The sequence below is a fragment of the Taudactylus pleione genome, unplaced genomic scaffold (genome assembly GCF_031769625.1).
Source record: "Taudactylus pleione unplaced genomic scaffold, aTauple2 ptg000026l, whole genome shotgun sequence".
NCBI classification, from domain to species: Eukaryota; Metazoa; Chordata; class Amphibia; order Anura; family Myobatrachidae; genus Taudactylus; species Taudactylus pleione.
This window is the reverse complement of record NW_028284428.1, coordinates 10493481-10515739: the sequence shown is the minus strand read 5'-3', so window position 1 is coordinate 10515739 and position 22259 is coordinate 10493481. Positions and strand designations below refer to the sequence as shown.

General features: G+C 46.1%; 1 protein-coding gene across 6 annotated transcripts in view; it reads right to left on the bottom strand.

Annotated features, from left to right (window-relative positions):
* The window catches only part of MAP3K15 (mitogen-activated protein kinase kinase kinase 15), a 266385-nt gene that overhangs the window by 149430 nt on the left and 94696 nt on the right, over positions 1-22259 (bottom strand). For all 6 annotated transcript variants that reach the window (XM_088451616.1, XM_088451618.1, XM_088451617.1 and 3 more), the window contains one exon: positions 20481-20504. In XM_088451616.1, coding sequence (XP_088307742.1) covers positions 20481-20504 — 24 coding nt within the window. The remainder of the gene's footprint in view (positions 1-20480; positions 20505-22259) is intronic.

The window sequence follows — 22259 nt, the reverse complement described above, 5'->3', positions numbered from 1 at the left end:
ACTCTGATGGTTGCGATAGTGATCCCAGCCTGCGACCTCGGTCGCAGTGCTGGGATCACAAATGCAGCAGGGGGTGTCATACACCTCTTGCTGCATTTGCATATTAGCAAGGACGGATTTGCAAAGCTGCCTGCTTGCAGCTTTGCAAGTCTGTATGAAACTGAGTCAGCCCCCAAGATCTTTAATTTCTCAGACAATGGCATCACAGAAATATGTCACTCATAAAAGTCGTCATTCTGCTAATAATATATAGATAATAATAATAATATTAATAAAAGCAAATATGTGCATACACAGATTATTTATAAAAAAAATATACATATAAAATGCAGTGAATGATCAAAAATACTAATGTAAATATTACTATAAAACATTATTTAGATCCACAGCCTCATTCAAACCATATACATATAGATGGGATGCAGTCAGGAAGCCGACGGTCGAAATGCCGACCGCCGGCTTCCCGACTGTCTAATAACGGCAGGGGTCTAATGACAGGCATCGAGATCCCCGACGTCCGGCATACCGATTGAAAGTAAGCCGGGCGGTGGGCGTGGACGGGGGGGTTAGGGGCTCCCGGAGGAGGATTAGGGTTAGCCACCCCCCGGGAGGGTTAGGGTTAGGCTAGGGGAAGGGGGGTTAGGGTTAGGCACCCCCCCCGGGAGACTTAGGTTTAGGCTGCGGGGAAGGGGGGGGTTGGGTTTAGGCACTTACAGGGGGGGTTAGGGTTAGGCACTTGGGGGGGAGGTTAGGGTTAGGCACCCCTAAGGGAGGGTTAAGCTTAGGGGGGGAGTTAGGTTAGTAAATCTAAAAAATATTTACCTGTTGGGATCTTCACTGCCGGTGTTCCAGCGTCGGGATTCCATACCGATCCCATGACTGTTTTGTAGGTTGACAAGTACTGGTCCTACATGTATATTGGAATAAATGACTATTGTATGTTGCACTATCAGGATCACCCATATGTTGACAGAAGTATTTACTTGTCTGAATGACACTCATATAAAGCTGGATACACACTATTATATCTTACGATCTATCATTCCAATGCGGATTGGAACGATATATCATGCGCATCGTAGAGTGTGTATGCCCAATTTTGTGTGCACGGTGGTCATTCATTGATTCGTCCCATCTGCTGTACTGCACAGTAGATGGGTCAGTGCAATGAACGGCACCATGGAACAATATATGGTGAGGTTGTACATTGATTCGTGTAGTGTGTACGGCCAGAGCGATATATCATTCCATTGTGTTGTGCTATCGGCCCTGGGTACACATCGAATAGTGTGTACCCAGTTTAATATTCCATAAGGGAGTTATAGTAATTGATTTTTTGAAGCTACGGCTGCAGTGCTCAGTTTTTTTTCCCACAAGATGTACAGATGTACATACATTTTTGAAGTTTTCATGATTATATGACATTTGCAGGCTGCAGATCCATGTAATATTCAACTAAATATTGTACAATAAAATTGTGTATGTTTTCTGGCAATGCTGGTGCAGGCTTTGCGGCTCCAAATCCACACCTGCAGCCATCCAGACCCCCTCGGCAGCTTGTCTCTGATGCCTCCTCAACACCCCCTCATATCTGGTGCCCGGGGCTCGTGTCACCCTACCCCCCTAGTTGCGGACCTGCTGGCATAACAATTGTTTGGTAACCCCCAACTTACAGCTGCACAGCAAGTACTGTCCTAAAATAGACCACTAAACATGATCTATATCCATTTGGGAGTCATCAGATGTCGGTCAGAAGGGCAGTATTGGTGGTCAGAAGATGATGGTATCTCACCATGTATGCAATCAATGATGACACTGGCCTGGCCAAACAAGTGTTTATATTGGTATGGCCAAAACTTACAGGGATCTGGTCTCTTGGTAATTAGACTGAGAAGCATTACACAGAATATGGGCGCCTGAATGGAATTGATTGAGGTGGTCTGATGATGTCCCCATCTGACCAAGTGTGTGGTCAGTATCAGAACACAGTAATGTAGCTTAGTCTATATACATGTATGGCCAAAACCATCCAGTCACCTTAACATTTTTCAGACCAGCCGCAATGACCAGTCTATGGTCAGCTGGAATACCCCAACCTCTAACCTTTCACCCCTAAATTAAAAGTCTTTTCCTGTCTGGCACACATTGACTAGCATTATTATTCTTTAAATTCTCCTCTGCCTTGATAACGGTCTTGATCTGGTAAATTACTATGATCTTGCTAGAGTACTATATTCCTGCTACTACATGCTGTTGCCTTGGTATCAGTTACTGCCTAAACTGTAAGAGTACACAGTGCTAGACATCAGTCTTTCATGTTTTTTCTCTTACGTACTTTGTAAGCTTCTACAGATTTTCCTAATTAAAACAACATACTTGAGTTGAGATACAATGTGATGTGGGAAAAATGATCTACAAATCATTCTGTGTTTTGGCCACGACTCATGAATGTTAGAGCTGGCGTAGGTTCAACCGCACAGTGTCTAGTCAGTAATTACAACTTCCTCTGAATATCTATCACAACTGGCAGGGAAAGTCATCCAAAAAAGTGTTAGCAGACCAGACTTTTTAAGTGTTAAAGCATCTACCTGCATTGCAGTTTCATCTCCTGCTCTTCTTTTATGGTGCCCATAGATGGTACGATTTTCTACCCGGTATGGCCAGTTTCGACGGGTCATACAGACCAATCGTATGAAAATAGGTGCTTTTTGTGTGTTCTGCGAACCGGATGCGCGTCCCCACCGTCCTCTAGTTGGGTCTCAGATCAGATGGTTTTTGCAGAGAGATCTCAACCGATCATGTACGATGTGACACACATCGTATGTACTTTTGTTCATCTGCAATCCGATGTAGGATCTGTGATGTCCCTGGCCACTTCCCGCCACCATTTTGTGTCAGACGACGTGGAGAAGAGAACAAGAAAGCAGCATTGCTTTGATCGGCTGTCAGGAGTTGACTTGATCGCGTTCAAGTGAGTATATACATCCCTGCACCATCACCCCTGATCCACCAATGCATACCACTGGCCCACCAATGTATAACTCCTGACCCCCCAATGCATACCACTGGCCCACCAAAGTATAACCCCTGACCCACCAATGCATACCACTGGCCCACCAATGTATAACTCCTGACCCACCAATGCATACCACTGCCCCACCAATGTGTAATATGCATCATGTGATAATTTGCTGCATACAACCTATTTTATACTTTTTCAAATCATGTATAATAGATCAAATCGTATGGTCTTATATGGAATCGTTGCATTTTAAACACAAATCGTACAGAGCTTGAAGGGAAGAATTTTCAAGGGAAATCATATGCGACATCATATCCAATTACAAATCTCACCGTGTATGGAAAGCATTATACCCCCAGTTTTGAAGTGGGAGGTGAATAACCTATAGCCAGTCACATTATTAGAATGCTCACAGCAGCACAATTATTTCAGAATACGAGTGTGCAGATCTGTGATCAGGGATCAGTGATGTGCCTACTGTCATTGTGTGAGGGTATGAGAGTCTGATACTGGAAGGAGCAAGATCCCCAAAAGCACAGAGCAGTACATGATATTTATTATTGAAAAAATAACAATAACTATAATTTAAGCACAATTACCTTTAATAATGCTTAGCAACATGGTTAGTTTAGGAGTTTTGGCAACCGCCGAGTTTATGAAGACTTGTAATTGTAGAGGAATGTGACATGTTTTGCTGGGTCTCAATGGTGAATAAAGTGGTCAGACAAAGATGTTTCCCATTTTCTGTATAGTAATGTAAAATATGAGATATGGTAAGAACTTACCCTTGTTATCTCTATTTCTACGAAGTCCATAGGGTTCCACAGGATACCTTGGGTATAGGTGTGACGTCAGTCGCAGGGCACCAAAGAGTTAAGCTTTCAGCCTCCCAGGATGCACTAGGTCCCCCTCCTATACCCCGCCCCCAGGCCAAGGCACCTCAGTTAGTTACCAAGCCATAGGCCGGAGGAGGAGAAGGAAGAGAGAGAACAAAGATCTGGACACATACAAGAATCACATTCTCACCAGAGGGAGACGGAAAACCGGTGACCAGAGCAAAGCCCATCTGCAGCACAGGTGCGACAGGGCGGGAGTCCTGTGGAACCCTATGGACTTCGTAGAAATAGAGATAACAAGGGTAAGTTCTTACCATATCTCATATTTTCTACTTCAGGGTCCATAGGGTATCCACAGGATACCTTGGGGATGTCCCAAAGCAGTATCCTTTAAGGGTGGGGACGCTCCTGTGCAGAAAGGAGAATCCGCCGCCCGAAGGAAGCATCCTGAGAGGCGAAGGTGTCAAACCTGTAATACCTCACGAAGGTATGGACAGAAGACCACGTAGCAGCCTTGCAGATCTGAACTGCCGAGGCACCACGTCAAGCTGCCCACGAAGGACCCACAGACCTAGTGGAATGAGCCTTCAGAGAAGGAGGGACCGGTAGGCCTTCATGAAGATAAGCTTCAGAAATAGCCATACGGATCCAGGCTGCCAAAGTTTGCTTTGAAGCAGGCCAACCCTTTTTACAGAAGCCATAGAGGACAACAAAGCGTCCGACTTCCTAAACAAAGAAGTGCGGTCCACATAAGTCCTTAAGGCCCGCACAACATCCAAAGAGGCCTCACCCACGGAAAGACCCGGTGAGTTAAAGGCCGGAACAACTATTTCCTCGTTAACCTGAAACTGGGAAACAACTTTGGGGAGAAACTCGGGCCGAGTGCGGAGCACTGCCCTGTTCCCATGAAAAAAACCAAGAAAGGGGGTCTACAAGAAAGAGCCCCTAACTCAGAAACACGTCTGGCTGAAGCAACGGCCAGAAGGAAAACAGTCTTAGCTGTTAGCCATTTAATATCCACTGAGCCCAGTGGTTCAAACGGCGGTCCTTGGAGAGTCCTCAGGACCACAGCCAAATCCCAAGGCGCCACAGGTGGAACAAAGGGCGGCTGAATACGGAGAACACCTTGCATAAAGGTGCGCACATCCGGGATTGTAGCAATCCTACGGTGAAACCAGACAGATAGGGCCGAAACCTGTACCTTCAAAGAAGCAAGGCGAAGCCCATGATCTAGTCCCGCTTGCAGGAAGGCGAGAATCCGAGACGGACGAAACTCCCGCGGTGCATAACCTCTCGGTCGACACCACTGGAAGAACGTATGCCACACGCGATGGTATATCCTCGCGGAAGACGGTTTCCGAGCTCGTAACATGGTACACAGCATAGAGCTGGCAAACCCCCAGGACCTCAGCATGGCCGTCTCAACAGCCACGCCGCCAAAGACAGCCGAGTCAGGTCCGGGTGAAGACAAGGACCCTGAGACAGAAGGTCCGGTCGTAGCGGCAACCGCAGAGGACTGTCCACGGACAGACCCTGAAGGTCTGAGAACCAGTGCCGTCTGGGCCACGCAGGAGCTATCAACAGGAGCGTCCCTCCTTCCTGTTTGAATTTCCGGATTACCCGTGGAAGAAGGGAGACCGGAGGGAACAGGTATGCGAACCTGAACGTCCACCGGACGGACAGAGCATCCACCAGAGACGCCCCTTCGTCTCTTGTGCGAGACCCGTACACCGGCAACTTGTTGTTGTGCCGGGACGCCATGAGGTCGATTTCTGGAAGACCCCACCTGTCCACCAGTAGTTGAAAAACGTCCGGGTGCAGGGACCATTCCCCTGGATGAACGTCCTGGCGACTTAGAAAGTCCGCCTCCCAATTTAGCACTCCCGGGATGAAGACCGCTGATATGGCCGGAAGATTGCGCTCCGCCCAAACCAGGATCCGAGAGACCTCTACGAGAGCCGCCCGACTGCGAGTTCCTCCTTGCCTGTTTATGTAGGCCACGGTGGTAGCATTGTCCGACTGGACCTGCACCGGGTGACCCTGGAGAAACCGCTGTGCCTGCAGGAGAGCATTGAAGACCGCACGGAGTTCCAAGATATTTATTGGAAGCTCCGCTTCTGTCGGTGTCCACCTGCCCTGGAACAAGTGTGGACCCGAAACTGCTCCCCAGCCCCGAAGACTGGCGTCCGTTGTCAACAGGACCCAATTTGGAACCCAGAACGGACGTCCCTTGTTGAGGTGGGTCATCTTTAACCACCACGCAAGGGACAGGCGAACCTCCGGGGTGAGCACAATCGTCTGGAACTTCAGAGACTGAGGCAGCCCGTTCCACTTGGACAGGATCAGGTGCTGCAGAGGTCTAGAGTGAAACTGGGCGTATTCCACCATGTCGAACACCGACACCATGGAGCCCAGTAACCTCATCGCCGAGTGTAAGGACACCCGGCGGCTGTGCAGACAACTGCGCACCCTTGACTGTAAAGCAGAGATCTTGTCCTCCGTCACGAAGATCCTTTGCTGTCCCGAGTCCAATAAGGCTCCAAGATGCAGAATCCTCCGAGACGGGATTAGAGTGGACTTCTGCCAGTTAATTAGCCAGCCGTGCCGTTGCAGCAGTGCAATGGTCAGGTCCAAGTGGTGTAACAGGAGCTCTGGAGATCATGCCACCAATAACAGGTCGTCCAAGTACGGCAACATGCGGACTCCTTGCAGCCGCAGAGAAGCCGCCATGACCGCCATAGCGTCCTGTATGTCCAATGACACCATGTAGTCCCCAGGTTCCAGCGCCAGAATGATGGACCGTAGGGTCTCCATCCGAAACTTCGGGACCCGCAAAGACTTGTTGAGTGCTTTGAGGTTGAGAATCGGACGATATGACCCATTGGGTTTCTGTACCAAAAATAGATTTGAATAGAAACCCTGGCCCCTCTGGGAGAATGGAACAGGCACTATAACTCCAGCCTGGAGCATAGTGTGCAATACCTTCCGCAGCTCCGTAGCCTTGTTCCGGTCTGATGGTAGACCCGTGGTGAAGAATCGAGCCGGGGGTCTGTGCCGGAAGGAGAGGGCGTACCCGTGAGAGACCACCTCCAGAACCCAAGTGTCTGTCGTAGTGAACGACCAACACCGGGAGAACTGCAGCAGGCGGCCTCCCACCCTGGGATCCCCCAAGGGGAGACCCGGACCGTCAGGCCGCAGGCTTGTCATCTGGCTTGGGGGCCGGACGTCTGGTACTCCATGCCTGTTTCCGGGGCTTGCCCGATTTCTTAGGGCCAGCCTGTCGAGGAAACGACTGTGGTTTGGGCCTGCCCTGGGCCCTAGATGACCGAAAGGACGATGGTCCAGAACCAGAAGGAGCAGCGGCCGACGGGAGACAAGCAGATTTGGCTGCCGCCAGCGTGGCCACAATCTTATCCAGATCCGGACCGAAGAGAACTTCTCCGGTAAACGGCAACGCTTCCAGACCTTTCTTGGATCTGCGTCCGCCTTCCAGGATCGCAGCCACAAGGTGCGACGAGCAGCTACCGCTGCTGAAGAAATTCTAGACACCAGAGTACTAATGTCTAGAGCCGCCTCGTTGATGTAGGTGGCCGAATCACGGAGATTGCCAATCAACTCCGCTTGTTCGGCCGGACAGTCGGATTCAAAAGAAGCCTCTAATGAATCCGCCCAGCGCTCCATCGCTCTGGCAACCCAGCAAATGGCCATAGCCGGCCGTGCTGCCCCCCCTGCAAGGGAATAAGCAGACTTCAGGCAGATTTCTACCTTGCGGTCCGTAGCATCCTTAAGGGAGGACATGGATGGCATCGGCAATGTGGCACTACGGACAAGACGGGTCACGTGAGAATCCACCTGTGGAGGGGATTCACACTTAGCAAAATAATTATCCGCGAACGGATAAGCCACCGCCAGGCGTCTCTGCGGCTGGTATCTTTTGCCAGGTTGTTTCCACGCCTCCTCTAAATGGTCCACCAACTGACCCGAAAGAGGAAAGACTGTGGCATCGCCCTTCACATCTTTGAAAAAGGCATACTTAGATTTAGCCGCTGGGGGAACTTCGTCCTCAATCACCAAGGCTGTGCGGACCGCCCGAATAAGTCCAGGAATATATACTTTGGACTTAGCATCAGCGTCCTTAGTATGGAAAGGTTCCTGATCGTAAGGATCCAGAATCTCCCCATCATCAGACGTCCCTTCGTCATCCTCATAAGGAGCGGACAGAGACGCCACCGGCCTTTTATGAGGCCGCATCACAGACTCCCCTTGCAATACATCCGACAAGTGCTGTAAAGAACTCGTCAGGGAGTTAACCCACGCTGGCTCCTGAGAACCCGGGAGCGGGGAAATAGGGAGACTGTGGGGTACCACCAATTGTCGTGGGAACCCCTGCATGGGTGACGACACCACAGACTGCTGGGACAAACCCATCGGAGTAAACGCGGGCTGCGGAGCTAACTGGCCCACTAAAGCTGTTAACGCCTGAGCGAAACAAGCCCAGGGCGGCTCCTGTACCGGTGCTGTAACCGTAATAGGCCGCGCCATGGACAACACTGCCGGCAAAGGCCCTCCGCGCTACCCTCCCCCTCCGCTAACGGTACTTTGCACGTGGTACACTGTAGCCGGAGGGGAAAATCACTTTCAGACATGATGGCACCACGTATGTGACCTCTCTCACCAATTAAGTATTAAATAGGCGAGAGACCACCCTGCAGCACCGCACCGCAAGGGCTTTAGCAGAAAGAACAGGGACAGTAATAAAGCTGACAGTTTAGTGAAGAATAGTTACAGGCAGCGCTAGCACAGTCACATACAATGCAGAGAAATAACAATTCCTGCACTAACAGCGCTGATCACTCAACTACACAGACACAGGGCCTGGTAGGACACAGCGCTGCATACACAGACCTGAGCCACAGCGGAGGAGAGGTATGCGGGGGGACCCAGACCACGATGCTTCCTTCCAGACTTCCAGCAGCGTTCACCATGCGTTGCAGAGAAGATGGCCGCCGAGGAGCAGAGAGAAGCTGGCCTGGGGGAGGAGCGCTGACACAGGACCAGTCAGCACAGTGCAGAGAGGGCTGTGTGCAGCGGGGGAGGCGCCGGCTGTGAGACAGGGAAGGCGCGCTCCCCTGGCATGCATTTAACCCCTGGGACGCCGCAGCGATACCGCTCTGCTGCGGTCCGCTGTCCCAGGGGGTAGTGGAAGCGCAGGTTGGTCGCCTGGCTCCACGCTGCAGCCAGTCCCCAGGGAGCCCCCTGCCTGGGGACTTAGGACCATGTGATCAGCGGGGACCCACCGCGGGACCCCGCTGCTTACCTCTGTCCCCCTTGAATCCGGCCATGGTCCGGAGCATCTGGGGTCACCGCTAGCTGTGACCCCAGACGCCCACCAGCATCCCCGGATCAGTACCGGCGTTCTGGTACCGGCGGGGTGTAGGGAAGACAGCATGGACGTCAGGACTGACTGTCCATGCTGTTCATCCAGTTGTGCAGCCACAGCTGCATGAAGAATAAGCTTCAGGGGCTCTTCTAGCCCCCACTCCAACAGGTGCACCCGACTCCGGCCGGGCACCAAACTAAACTGAGGTGCCTTGGCCTGGGGGCGGGGTATAGGAGGGGGACCTAGTGCATCCTGGGAGGCTGAAAGCTTAACTCTTTGGTGCCCTGCGACTGACGTCACACCTATACCCAAGGTATCCTGTGGATACCCTATGGACCCTGAAGTAGAAATAGGGGCTGCACTAGTAAGAGGGAAGGCTAAAGTAAATTGAACTGATGGGGTGGTACTTTGATGTTTTCTGTTGACTGAATAGTGTGTTAGAGGGCTCTCTAAATTTACCTGACTTTTAGAAAGAAACCTGCTGGCAGAGATGTAGCTAAAGGATACAGGTGCAAGACCTGGGCACGTTAAGACAACAGTGTGGCCTGTCTTATGAGATATTGGGTTCTGAATTCATGCAGGAGGCTTTGCAGTTATGCCATCAAACGATGTTTCTGATTTAGAAAGCTTTCAATTCTGGTGTTTTTGTGGTGGCAAAGAGGGGCGAAACAAGCCCATACTGCATATTAGGATCACAGCAGGGCCCAAAGTCATTACACGTCTGATACTAATGCTGTATCATTGCCTGCTGGTACTATGGGCCTGATTCAGACCTGGTCACAAGGCTGCGTTCGCACGCAGCTGTCCGCATCCAAAGTATGCAAATCCCATGTTAGTTAGCAAGACATCAGCACGCCATGTTTTGCTGTGTGATCGCGGTATGAAATTAGACGCCCACCAGCCTGACACAAGATGCCCACTTTCCCTTTGTAACATCATCTCCAGGAAGTGTATTAAACAATCGGTAACATTGGCTGACACCACTTGTGGCTGACCATACCCTGACCATACCCTACTGCAAGCACTGCGAGTGCTGCTGTGTTTAATTCAGCCATGTGACGTGTATGCTGACGATGCGTCTTAATTATGCATGCCCCTGTTATTGAGTTCCAACGTACAGACACGCTGCGTTCACACCACCACACCCCCGTTACCATCGACCACCCCGTCACCACCCACAAACTTCACGTCCTGTCACTCATACTTATGGAGCATCTGTGTACAGGGTGCAATCGCTTCCCGATTGCAGTGTCTGGATCGCGCACGCGCACTGCGTCTTGTACGCAAGCGCAGATTGCAAACATCGACAGGCTGTGTGCAAACGCAGCCGTTCAACCGGGTCTGAATCAGGCCGTATGACTGAATAAGATTTATCTCTGTTTGAAATAACCTGCAGATCTGCCCTTGAGTTGGTTTATGTCGCCAGGACTCCATCAATTCTCTAAAGCACTGAGTGACATTGAGACATAGGACAGGGGTGCTTCACTTAGAAATTAGAGCTTATTGATGTCATAACTTCAAGTTCCTTTAGGGGCACCACTGAGTTACTGCACATACCTTTATATGGAGACCGATCTACCTGGTGAATTCTACCATCCATATAATCTGTGTTGGGAATTTATCCCAAGAATCATTTTTATGTATTATCTTTATATAGTGATGAATATACTTATATTATTTTAGCTACAGATTGTTGATCATATCGTTAATATTATAACTAATGTTATTTTTTAAAGTGCCAATATGACCATATTATTTATACTAGCTTGTTATTAGCATAAGTGGAGACAGATGAGATGTTACTTAGTGTCTTGCTTGAAATAATATGAATTGACATGTTGGGCAAACAGGCTTTGTGTAAAGTAAGCAACAGTGACAATTTGCATTTGGCTGTCATTAGGGAGATTTACTAGGGAGGATTACACTGATGTGCCTTACACTATAGTGGAAGGAATTATGGGCCTGATTCAGAGCCGGACGCTATTTGCGCTCGCTCGTTCAGAAAAAGGGCCTGGCTATTTAAATGAACCGTTCGCTCTTTGCGGTCTGTTCACGCCTCTATGTCTGAACGAGCGAACAAAACATGCGAACGTAATTTTGGAAAAAACGCCCCCTGGCCGCATCATACGTCATGTCCGCTATTTATTAGATTAATCGAGTACATCGAAAGGCGTCTGAACTGCTCGCTATTCTTGTGGTTGGTTTTTCCTACCACAATCATGCGAGCAGTTCTGACTATAAAACAACCAAGTGACGTGGTCAATGACGCTGCTTTGTTAATTATGCACACTCTTAAAACGCCCGTTTTGACCTTTAAGCATGCCTGCGTTCGGATCTCCACTCCCCGTTTTCAAGCACCTTCCTCTGTTACCACCCACAAACGCCTCATTCTGTCACTCAAAATAGCAGGCATTCGCTATTTAGCGAGCACACGATTTTCGGCCACACTGACTGGTTCGCGCATGCGTATTAAAATCCGTGCGCATGTGCAGTTGTGCGAACATCGGTAGGAACGAACGAGCGGCCGCTTACGAGCGGCTCTGAATCAGGCCCTATGTTTGTACAATGCTAAGCACACAGGTATTACAAAGAAAGCCATTGGTGGGTGGATTACAGTTTTAGTTATAGTATTTTGGATCAAATTCTAGAGATGGTGAATTGTGGACATATAATAAACAATGGACAGAATATGAGGCATGAAAGACATTAAACAGGTTAAAAAATATGGCAACCATCTTATATTACTAATTAACATAAATATATGGAAATGTGTAATATATTTTTCTATGATAAGTAAGACAAAAGTATTTTCCTTACATTAATATACAGTCAGGTGCATAAAAATTGGGACATTGACAGAATTTTCATATTTTGGCCTCTATTCACCACCACAATGGCTTTGAAATGAAACAAACAAGATGTGCTTTAACTGCAGACTTTCAGATTTAGTTTGAGGGTAATTACATCCAAATCAGGTGAACGGTGTAGGAATTACAACGGTTTCTATATGTGCCTCCCACTTTTTAAGGGGCCAAAAGTAATGGGACTATCAGCTCAAAAGCTATTTCATGGACAGGTGTGGGCTATTCCCTTGTTATTTCATTATCATTAAGCAGGTAAAAGGTCTGGAGTTGATTCTAGGTGTGGCATTTGCATTTGGAATCAGTTGCTGTCGACTCTCAATATGAGATCCAAAGAGCTGTCACTATCAGTGAAGCAAGCCATCATTAGGCTGAAAAATCAAAACAAACCCATCAGATAGATAGCAAAAACATTAGGTGTGGCCAAATCAACTGTTTGGAACATTCTTAAAAAGAAAGAATGCACCGAAGAGCTCAGCAACACCAAAAGACCCAGAAGACCACAGAAAACAACTGGTGGATGACAGAAGAATTATTTCCCTGGTGAAGAAAAACCCCTTCACAACAGTTGGCCAAATCAAGAACACTCTCCAGGTGGTAGATGTATATGTGTCAAAGTCAACAATCAAGAGAAGACTTCACAAGAGTGAATTTGGAGAGTTCACCACAAGATGTAAACCATTGGTGAGCCACAAAAACAGGAAGACCAGATTAGAGATTGCCAAACAACATCTAAAAAAGCCATTACAGTTCTGGAACAACATCCTATGGACAGATGAGACAAAGATCAACTTGTACCAGAGTGATGGGAAGAGAAGAGTATGGAGAAGGAAAGGAACTGCTCATGATCCAAAACATACCACCTCATCAGTGAAGCATGGTGGTGGTAGTGTCATGGCGTGGGCATGTATGGCTGCCAATGGAACTGGTTCCCTTGCATTTATTGATGATGTGACTGCTGACAAAAGCAGCAGAATGAATTCTGAAGTGTTTCGGGCAATATTATATGCTCATATTCAGTCAAATGCTTCAGAACTCATTAGACGGCGCTTCACAGTGCAGATGGACAATGACCCGAAGCATACTGCAAAAGCAACCAAAGAGTTTTTTAAGGCTAAAAAGTGGAATGTTATGCAATGGCCAAGTCAATCCCCTGACCTGAATTCGATTGAGCATGCATTTCACTTGATGAAGACAAAACTGAAGGGAAAATGCCCCAAGAAGAAGCAGGAACTGAAGACATTTGCAGTAGAGGCCTGGCGGAGCATCACCAGGTATGAAACCCAGCATCTGGTGATGTCTATGCATTCCAGACTTCAGGCTGTAATTGCCTGCAAAGGATTTGCAACAAAGTATTAAAAAGTGAAAGTTAGATTTAGGATTGTTTAGTTTGTCCCATTACTTTTGGCCCCTTAAAAAGTGGGAGGTACATATAGAAACTGTTGTAATTCCTACACCGTTCAGCCGATTTGGATGTAATTACCCTCAAATTAAATCTGAAAGTCTGCAGTTAAAGCACATCTTGTTTGTTTCATTTCAAAGCCATTGTGGTGGTGAATACAGGCCAAAATATGAAATTCTGTCAATGTCCCAATATTTATGCACCTGACTGTATTTGACATACTAAGTATAATATAAAATCAGATTCAGAACTAAAAATATCCAAAAGCTGTGAGCATGGAGGAATTTATTTTGCCAAACGCAGCAGATTCCTGCCTGTAAGCCTCATGTAAAGCAGTAAACAGAGCCAATTAAGTGTCTAAATTGACTTATATCAGGGATCATTTCCCTCCATCCAGCTGTATAGCAAAAGTAAACACAATGTCAAACATAACAAAGTGGAAGCTGCAGGGGTGACTCCCAGGTAAGCTGGCTCTCAATTTGGATGTATTTCTGTATGTGCCTTTATCATGAGGCCTTACAATAGATAATTACATGGCCCAGAGTGAGTACTGTTAACATACAGTATAGGGACCACCAGAATCAGAGAAGCCGTGAAGTTGGCCTGGTGGCTTACCATGTATTTGCAAATGCATGCAACAGACATCTCTGAATTTTTATTACCATAAATGTTTTTCAAGTATTGTTGCAGGTACAATTTAGTGTGCTGGGGGACATCTGAGGGTCATACTCCTTTCTGTTTTTTTGTTTACAATGTTAAACATCTCAAGTTCTATCTGAAACTGACACATACATTTCTAAAGGACCTTACAAATAAAACGATATCTTTAACGTTTTGACCGATTCCGACACATCGGAATGACAAATCGTTAAAAATGTGTAGTGTGTATGCACGACATCGTGTAGTGTGCGCTCCCGTGGGGTCGTCAGCCTCATCGCCTGATCATATGTACTGCATGTAAGATCAGGAAATGCAGCTGACTATTCCATGCAGCGCTATGCGGGGGGGGGGGGGGGGGCGGCAAAATGGGCAGTCAGGCACCAGATCGCCCAGTGTGTAGGGACCGCCTGATATGTTGGCCCATCGGCACTGGGATGGTCGGATAATACCCAGCTTAAATAATGTTACAAAGTATCACGGTGTCAGTTTAAGACTTAAGCTGGGTACACATTAGACAATTTTTTTTTAACGAATTGGGCGATTCCGACGGATCGAAACAAAAAATCGATCAAAATCGTCTAATGTGTATGCTCTATTTCGTCCGGTGTGCGCTCCCGTTTGGTCGTCAGCCGAATTGTCAAGTTGTCCCTACATGCAGGCCAACCTGACGATGCGGCTGACGACCCCATGCAGCAAGATGCTGCAAAGGCCAACATATCGGGTGGTCGTGCACCGGATAGTCTAGTGTGTATGTCGGCCCGCCAGCGGGGGGGGGGGTTTGCCGATCGCATCGCTGAGTACACACGTCGTCTAATGTGTACCCAGTTTTACTCCAATACACCTATGCCATGACTCAGAAGAAGCCCTGTTACCTGGTTTTATTACAAGCCCAAAATATTTAAACTCCACCTCCTAACCCTTCCAAAAATGAATCTGCCCTGCATAAAATACGAGAGTTTAAGTTATTTCTTTCATATTGGAACAACTGCTACTTTACCTTTATAGCTTTTTAATATGTGCTATAGTTTACCAGTAATTAGATGTCAAAAGGTCCAAGATATTGTAAGTTCAGATCCAAATAATTACATTTTGCAATAACACTATATTAAATGCCAGGAAACACTGACTACCAACCTTGGCAGCAGTTTATCTGCTTTACGCTCCTGTTTGCTGTGTAAAGAAACTTGTAGAATGCAGATTAATGTAATGATTAATACTGGATATCAGGAGTAGCTAATAAAATTATCTACATTGGTAGACAAATTATTAAATCCCAACAAACTACCAGTCAAAAGATTTGAAGCTCTGCAATTTTTACAGTTTTTTAGTGAAACTTAAGCAATTCAAGACCAGTAAGTAACCTGAAATGGTACAAAGGTAAGCGATAAACAGCTAGAGGCTAAAGAAAACAATTAAAGGTTAGCAAAAAATGAAAAACAATATAAATTTTAGAGTAGTGAAAAAACAAAATTTTAGGGGAACAAGTAATGGGTTAAAAATGTACAGCTGTTCTTTTTTTTTTTTTTGCAATGTATTTTTATTGAAAACCAACATCAAATAAAATAAACATGCCATAACTGGTACAGGAACAGCAAAGCATACAGTACTACAATTAGCATAGGTATCTGAAAGACAACAGTAGATGTTGGGTCACATTTTATAAGTAAATAACACTTCTCAAGTACATACAAACAAATAAGAAACACAATCATAGTAAAGGGAGAAAAGGAGAAGAAAGAAAAAGGAAAGAAAATAGAAAACGAAAGAACCTCACTGCCAGGAAAAAGAATATAACGAAATTCAATAAAAATAAGGGAGTAACCTGTCAAAGCATTGTACAGCACCCTCGAAGGAGGACAGAAACCTCTCTCTACTTCACCACCCCCGGCCCCTTACAGAACAATTTGTAATTATCAGATTCCTTATAAAGGAGCCAAGGGTACCAGATCGCTGTGAAGTCTTGCTGACCATCTTCTAAAGACAGGGACATATCTATAATGGGTGCAGGTGTGCGGGGAACACGGGCCCCTGGGTCCAGGGGGGGCCCGCACCTCACACCCTGAACACTCCCTCCGTCGTGCGCATGCTCAGTCCAGAACATCGACCCACTTGCGAGCGGACAGCCGCTCGCGAGTGGGTCTGAATCAGGCCCTAGGTTAGTTCTTTTCAAATTTCAACCTTCAGCCTTCAAAAGTGTGGTCCGTTTCTGGACCATTCAATGTTAAAGCACAACCAAAGACTGTGTTTGAGAATAGTCATGCCACCATAAAAACGATCCAGTCTAGCTCGCAGTTGAGGGATGTACTGTACTTCAATGTCCGTTCTCCAACCCGGGCAACACCGGGTATCCCAGCTACTAGAAAGCAAATGTCTTTATACTGCAACAATCGCATAATTACATTGATCGGATAATATTCTGCAGTGTTGCCCTTTGCTTTTTATGGATTTCTGGCCTTATCATGACTTTACACTGCACTTTGTAATATCATTCGGTCCTGGTTCATTCCCCACGGATATCTACATTGGAGAAGTGGAAAGACCGGCTGGTACAGGTAAGTATGTGTGATTGATGTATGTGTGTAATAAACTTGTACTATCTAAGGTGTGTGCGTTATGTCTTTATTTAACTATTTATTTTACAGTGGCACTAGTAGTTCCACAAGTAACAAAGGGCAGGCATGCTGGCACCTGTAGTTCCACTGTAAAATACAATAGTTTACTTTGATCTTACACTTTATTACCCCCGTAGCCACAGCCGAGGGGTGCAGGGAAGAGACCCGGGCTTCAGACCAAGCCTGCGGTTTCGGTAGAGGTGGGACCCCACCTCCCCTGAGATCCCCGGCTTGGCCTGACCGGCTTGGGGTAAGAATGCTTTTGCCCTGGAGACCCGGTAAAAGGGTCTCCTTGTTGTAGCATTACACCCCGTTCGGTTTGGATCCAGTGCTGGTTTTAAATATAGGGGGACCCCTACGCAATTTTTTCCCCCTTTATTTAAAACCAGGACTGGCCCTGCAGCCTGGTGCTGGTTCCTAAATTACGGTGGAACCCCACTCATTTTGTTCACCGGAATTTTTGGAACCAGGACTGGCTGACCAGTCTGGGGCTGGTGATGCTTTTGGGGGGGGGGACCCTACTTCATTTTTTTTTTCAAAATGTAACTCTTCTTTTACAGGTTTCATACAGAAGCAGCCTTCACATATCTCACTGATATGTGCAGGCTGCTAGCTCGGGAGAGATTTGCAGAGAGAAAACATTGCAATCTCGGATAAGTAATCTCATCTTCACTTGCAACTCGGGGGAGATATCTCAATCTGTTTCGCCATCGGCCAACTCACTTTCAGCTAAACTAACTTCTTAGTAAATTTGAGAGATGAAAAATGGGAAAATCACCCGAGATTCGTCAAAGAAAAACTAAACTCGACCAATCTCAATTCTTAGTAAATTTACCCCTAAGTCTCAGGTGCCAGAGAGACTTGAACAATATACATGCCAAAATAACGACCACAATCTACCTACAGCAAGTAAGCAGCGGGTGACCTCTGCAGACACCGCCAAACCATCTGCATCGGAGGATAAATCTACAGCTGATGAGCCAAAAAGCAAATGCAAGGTACGCCACCGGAATAACGCCCTATGTAGTGGTCAAAGATTCACCTGCCTGCCACAGTCTCCTCACATTAATTTCTTAAATCTTTTAATTCTGTGTTATCCTCTCTATGCTGGTTGTTGGCTCCCTCCAGAAGTTACTACTGTACTGCTGTTATCAGTCATTAGTGACAAATGCTCCTCTGAGGCTAGGGAGCCAGAAGTCACTCTTTCGCTTCTCAGACAGGACCTACAGTGCCTTCTTGAACACACCAATAAGACTGAAAGAAACTACTTGCCATTTCAAATTGAATGCGTTGCTCAAAAATGGAAAATTGCTTAAGATACTGCAATGTTGCATTGTGGAAATTATTAAAAGGGCAGAGGAAAGTGTTTAAGAGCTACCTGGCATAATACTATCTCTGGCATAATACTATCTCTGGTGCAGATCTTAATTTCAAGCCACAGAAAATGCACACAGGGTCCCACAGCAAGCTCCTGTTTTTGAGGGTCATCCTATAGGGTTCTCATGGCCTACTTCTCTTGCACAACAGCTATACTTTACACCTCATCCTTGGGTTATCTGCACCCGAATCCACTCCTTCGTAGTTTTAGTTTCTTCAGACGACTTAGACCCACTATCTGTGCCCATGTAAATAGGTACAGGTTCCAGCTTACACTGAATATTTCCATTGCACCAGTTGCATCAGTGGTTGAGTTGAGAGTTGTAGTGCTCTTTGTTACTTGTCTACTGTATTGTACTATACTGTTTTATCCTATACTGTCTTATTGTTTTGCCCTCTATATGATGCTGCAGACCACTTGTGGCACCCTATATATAAAGTTGTTTATTATTATTTTTATTACTATTATTATTAATAATAATAATAATACCCACCATGGATTATTCTGCATATATGCAAAAGCAGAGGCCCACATTTCTGAATGTGAGGATTAAGCTACATGACTTCTCATTTACTTCTCCAGTGGATTTCAATAGATGGCAATAGTCAAGTTTTTTCCCAGTTAATCCCCCAGGAGTCCAGCAGATAAGGTACAGTTTGGTCATTGTTCTCGTGTACAATTGGCACTTGAATGCCGTTATAGCTGTATTTTAGGACAGGCGACAGTTACACCTTTGCAGATTTGTATTGCAAACTATCCAGAATATAATTACTATTTGTGTCCAGTTAGTGGCCAGGAACAACTTGATATGGTTCCTGCCCTTGCAGTCCCTGCATAGCCGTATCGCCCAATAGGTAACCTAGGCTTCTGCATAGGGCCCAATGAACACCGAGAGGGGAAGATTACCCTTAAACATTTTTTATTGCTTTTTTTTGTTGACAAACTGAGATGAGAGAAGGGCCCACAGTAGCACGTTGCCCCAATAAAGTGTTAATCTGTCTGGAATACAGGGTACAGTGGGCCTGATTCAGAGCCGGACGCTCTGAGCGAGCGCCCGGTCTGAATCAGGGTGTCACCATCGCGACCATCGGGCTTGCGACGAGACCCTGCGGTAGGGTCTCACTGCCGCAAGCCCTGGAGTGATTTTGGCTCTATCAGAGCCAAAATCACTCCCACTGACGTCACTAGTGATGTCAGTGGAGCCGTACCCAGACGGTAGGCGTTCCCATGGGAACGCCTCCGTCTGGCAGCCACGTCCCCGGCACGCCCACCAAAGGGGGCGTGCTGTCACTCACCATCGACAGCACGCCCCCTTTGGTGCAAGACCCCGAGCAACGGCTTCCCCGTCGCTCGCCGGGTCTCGCGCATGCGCACGACGGAGCTCCCTCCATCGTGCGCATGCGCATTTGGGTACCATCGACCCGCTTGCGAGCGTCCCTCGCGAGCGAGCGGGTCTGAATGAGACCCTGTGCCTGGTAGTTGGTATTCCTTACTTTTTCATGTGAGGAACTTTTGGTAGTGTAGGTGAGGTACATATAGCCAAACACTAAATTTATTACATGCACTGTGACCTGTGTTTCATTGGTCTGAAGCTGGCCACAGACATAGCGATATTTTACCCGATCTGGTCGATTCCAACACATTGGAACGACAGATTGTGTAAAAAATGACCAAATCCTGAGTAAATCGTGAGTCCCCACTCACGATCACGATGCGATGCACGTCCCCGCTGGTCGCATATCGCATCTTCAGATCTGCCGTGCAGTAGGGCAGATCTGACAATCTAGTACATGATGCACTGTGAAAGTCTGGATGCAGGAGAGATCGTTTGAAGATCGGACACCAAACTGTGTGCAGATCGTGTGGAGATCGTGTGCTGAGCTGCCGGGGAGAGTTTCAAGGGAAATCGTACACAAATCGTACACATCGGCTGATCGTGTGCAGATTGCCATGTGTGTGACAGCCATCGGATCCTTATTAACCCTGTATATTTGCTTATTTTTTGCTGTATAATGTCCATAAAATAAAATATTGATTATATTATTTACCAAAAAGAGGCTTTATCACTTTATAAAACAAATTTAAAATACATTTTGTATAGAGGAAATGTTATTTATATCTGAAATGCGCATATAACCTCGTCATGAAAGAGGGAAAGACATGAAATAAAGTAGTGGAACCGTCTGGCAGGACCATGACAAATGTATATCTTACTTTGCTATATTCATTGGTTTACGCATTTATTGCAATAATTCTGACATATTTTACATGTAGAAGTACGGGGAACAGAGGGAAAATCTTATGTGAAAGTAAATGGTTTAATACTCACCGTGTTCTTCTGAGACACCATATCCTAAAACAAAAGATTTGAAAATAAAACAATTAGACAATAACTAAGGCATAAAATAGCTTAATGTTTGTGATCAATAATCCATCAGGTCAAATACACTAATCCTAAATTTAGTTTATGCATCACTCATAAATATAGTTATTGCTCATCGAAAAATAGTAACTTGATTGAAGACGAACTTAAAGCAACTCTGGCCAAGGTACTTTCTGTGTAGAGTTTGTATGTAGTCCCTTATTTCTGTGTGCTTCTTTCCATAATCCAAAACATACATGTAGGTTGATTTCTAATCAAATTAGCTCTAGTTTATCTGTCTATGAGAAATTAGACTGTAATGTCCACAGGTGCATAGACAGATGTTAATGAATAAATATTCTTTGAGCATTCACCACTGTTGGTGTTATATTAATAAAAGATGATTAGAAACAAAGTAATAACTACTATAGTCCACCCAGACCAGACTGAATTTATGCCTGGACAATCCAAAGCAGTGAACATTAGTCGTCTTTATACCCATATTCAGGCCTCCCATGGAGAAAAGTCCTCCTTTGCTATTGTGTCTTTAGATGCAGCTAAAGCTTTTGACTCCGTGGAGTGGCCTGTTCTATGGGAGGTCATGAAAGGTTTTGGGATAGGTCCGGTGTTCATAAAATGGGTAAAGTTACTGTATTATGCTCCTAGTGCCAGAATATGTATTAATGGATATATCTCTCCTTCTTTTGACCTAGCCAGAGGCACAGGGATGCCCTTTGTCTCCAGCCTTATTCGCATTCGCTATAGAACCTCTGGCATGTCTGTTACGCGCCCACCCAGGCATTATTGGACTTAGGCTTATGGGTAGAGAAGATAATGTGGCTTTAAATGCTGACGACCTGTTGCTTTTTTTATCTGATTACTCTACATCAATGCCAGTTGTCCTTCAGCTGATGACCACATTTGCTATGTTTTCTCGCCTGACCACAAACTGGGAGAAATCACATATCCTTCCCCTTTCGAGGGTCCTGCCCATATAGCCCTTTAATAACTCTGCCCCTTCATTGGGTGAATAAGTTTAAGTATTTAGGAGTATGTATTAGCAACACCTCATCAGATTATATTACCCTAAATGTCCAGCCACAGTTGACATACTTAAAGGCCAAAACCTGATCTTGGAGTAAAGTACCCCTTACATTAACTGGTAGAATCAACTTGGTTAAGATAGTGATCCAGCCTAAGCTTCTATATATTTTGCTACAGTCCTCTATTTATTTTCCAATATCATTATTCCGCAAAGTGGAGGGCTTGGTTTTCTCTCTGGTCTGGGTGGATAAATGAGCTTGAATTAGTTACAATACTCTTAGAGCCAAATCTGATAGAGGTCTGGCATTGTCCCATTTTCAGTATTACTACTATGCGGCTCAACTATCACACTTGAGGCTTTGGCTGCAAGATACCTCAGTAAATACCCTTCACACTTTGCTAGTAGCTCAGGCAACGCCGAGACATACACCCTTACAGGCCCTATTGGCCAATAAGGAATATAGACTGGGCCCCCAGCTACTTATAAAATATGTTAAAATATGGGTCCCGGTTAATAAACTCCTGGGCTTCACAGATATTGACCCTGATACACCCTTATGGAATGCTAAAGCGTTGCCAGAACTATCATTCTTAGAGGCGGAAGCAGTACGGGATAGCAGAGGAATAACTGTGTTGAGACAGGTCTATGACGATAATGTTCTAATATAATTTTCCCAATTACGTAGTGAATTCAATCTTCCC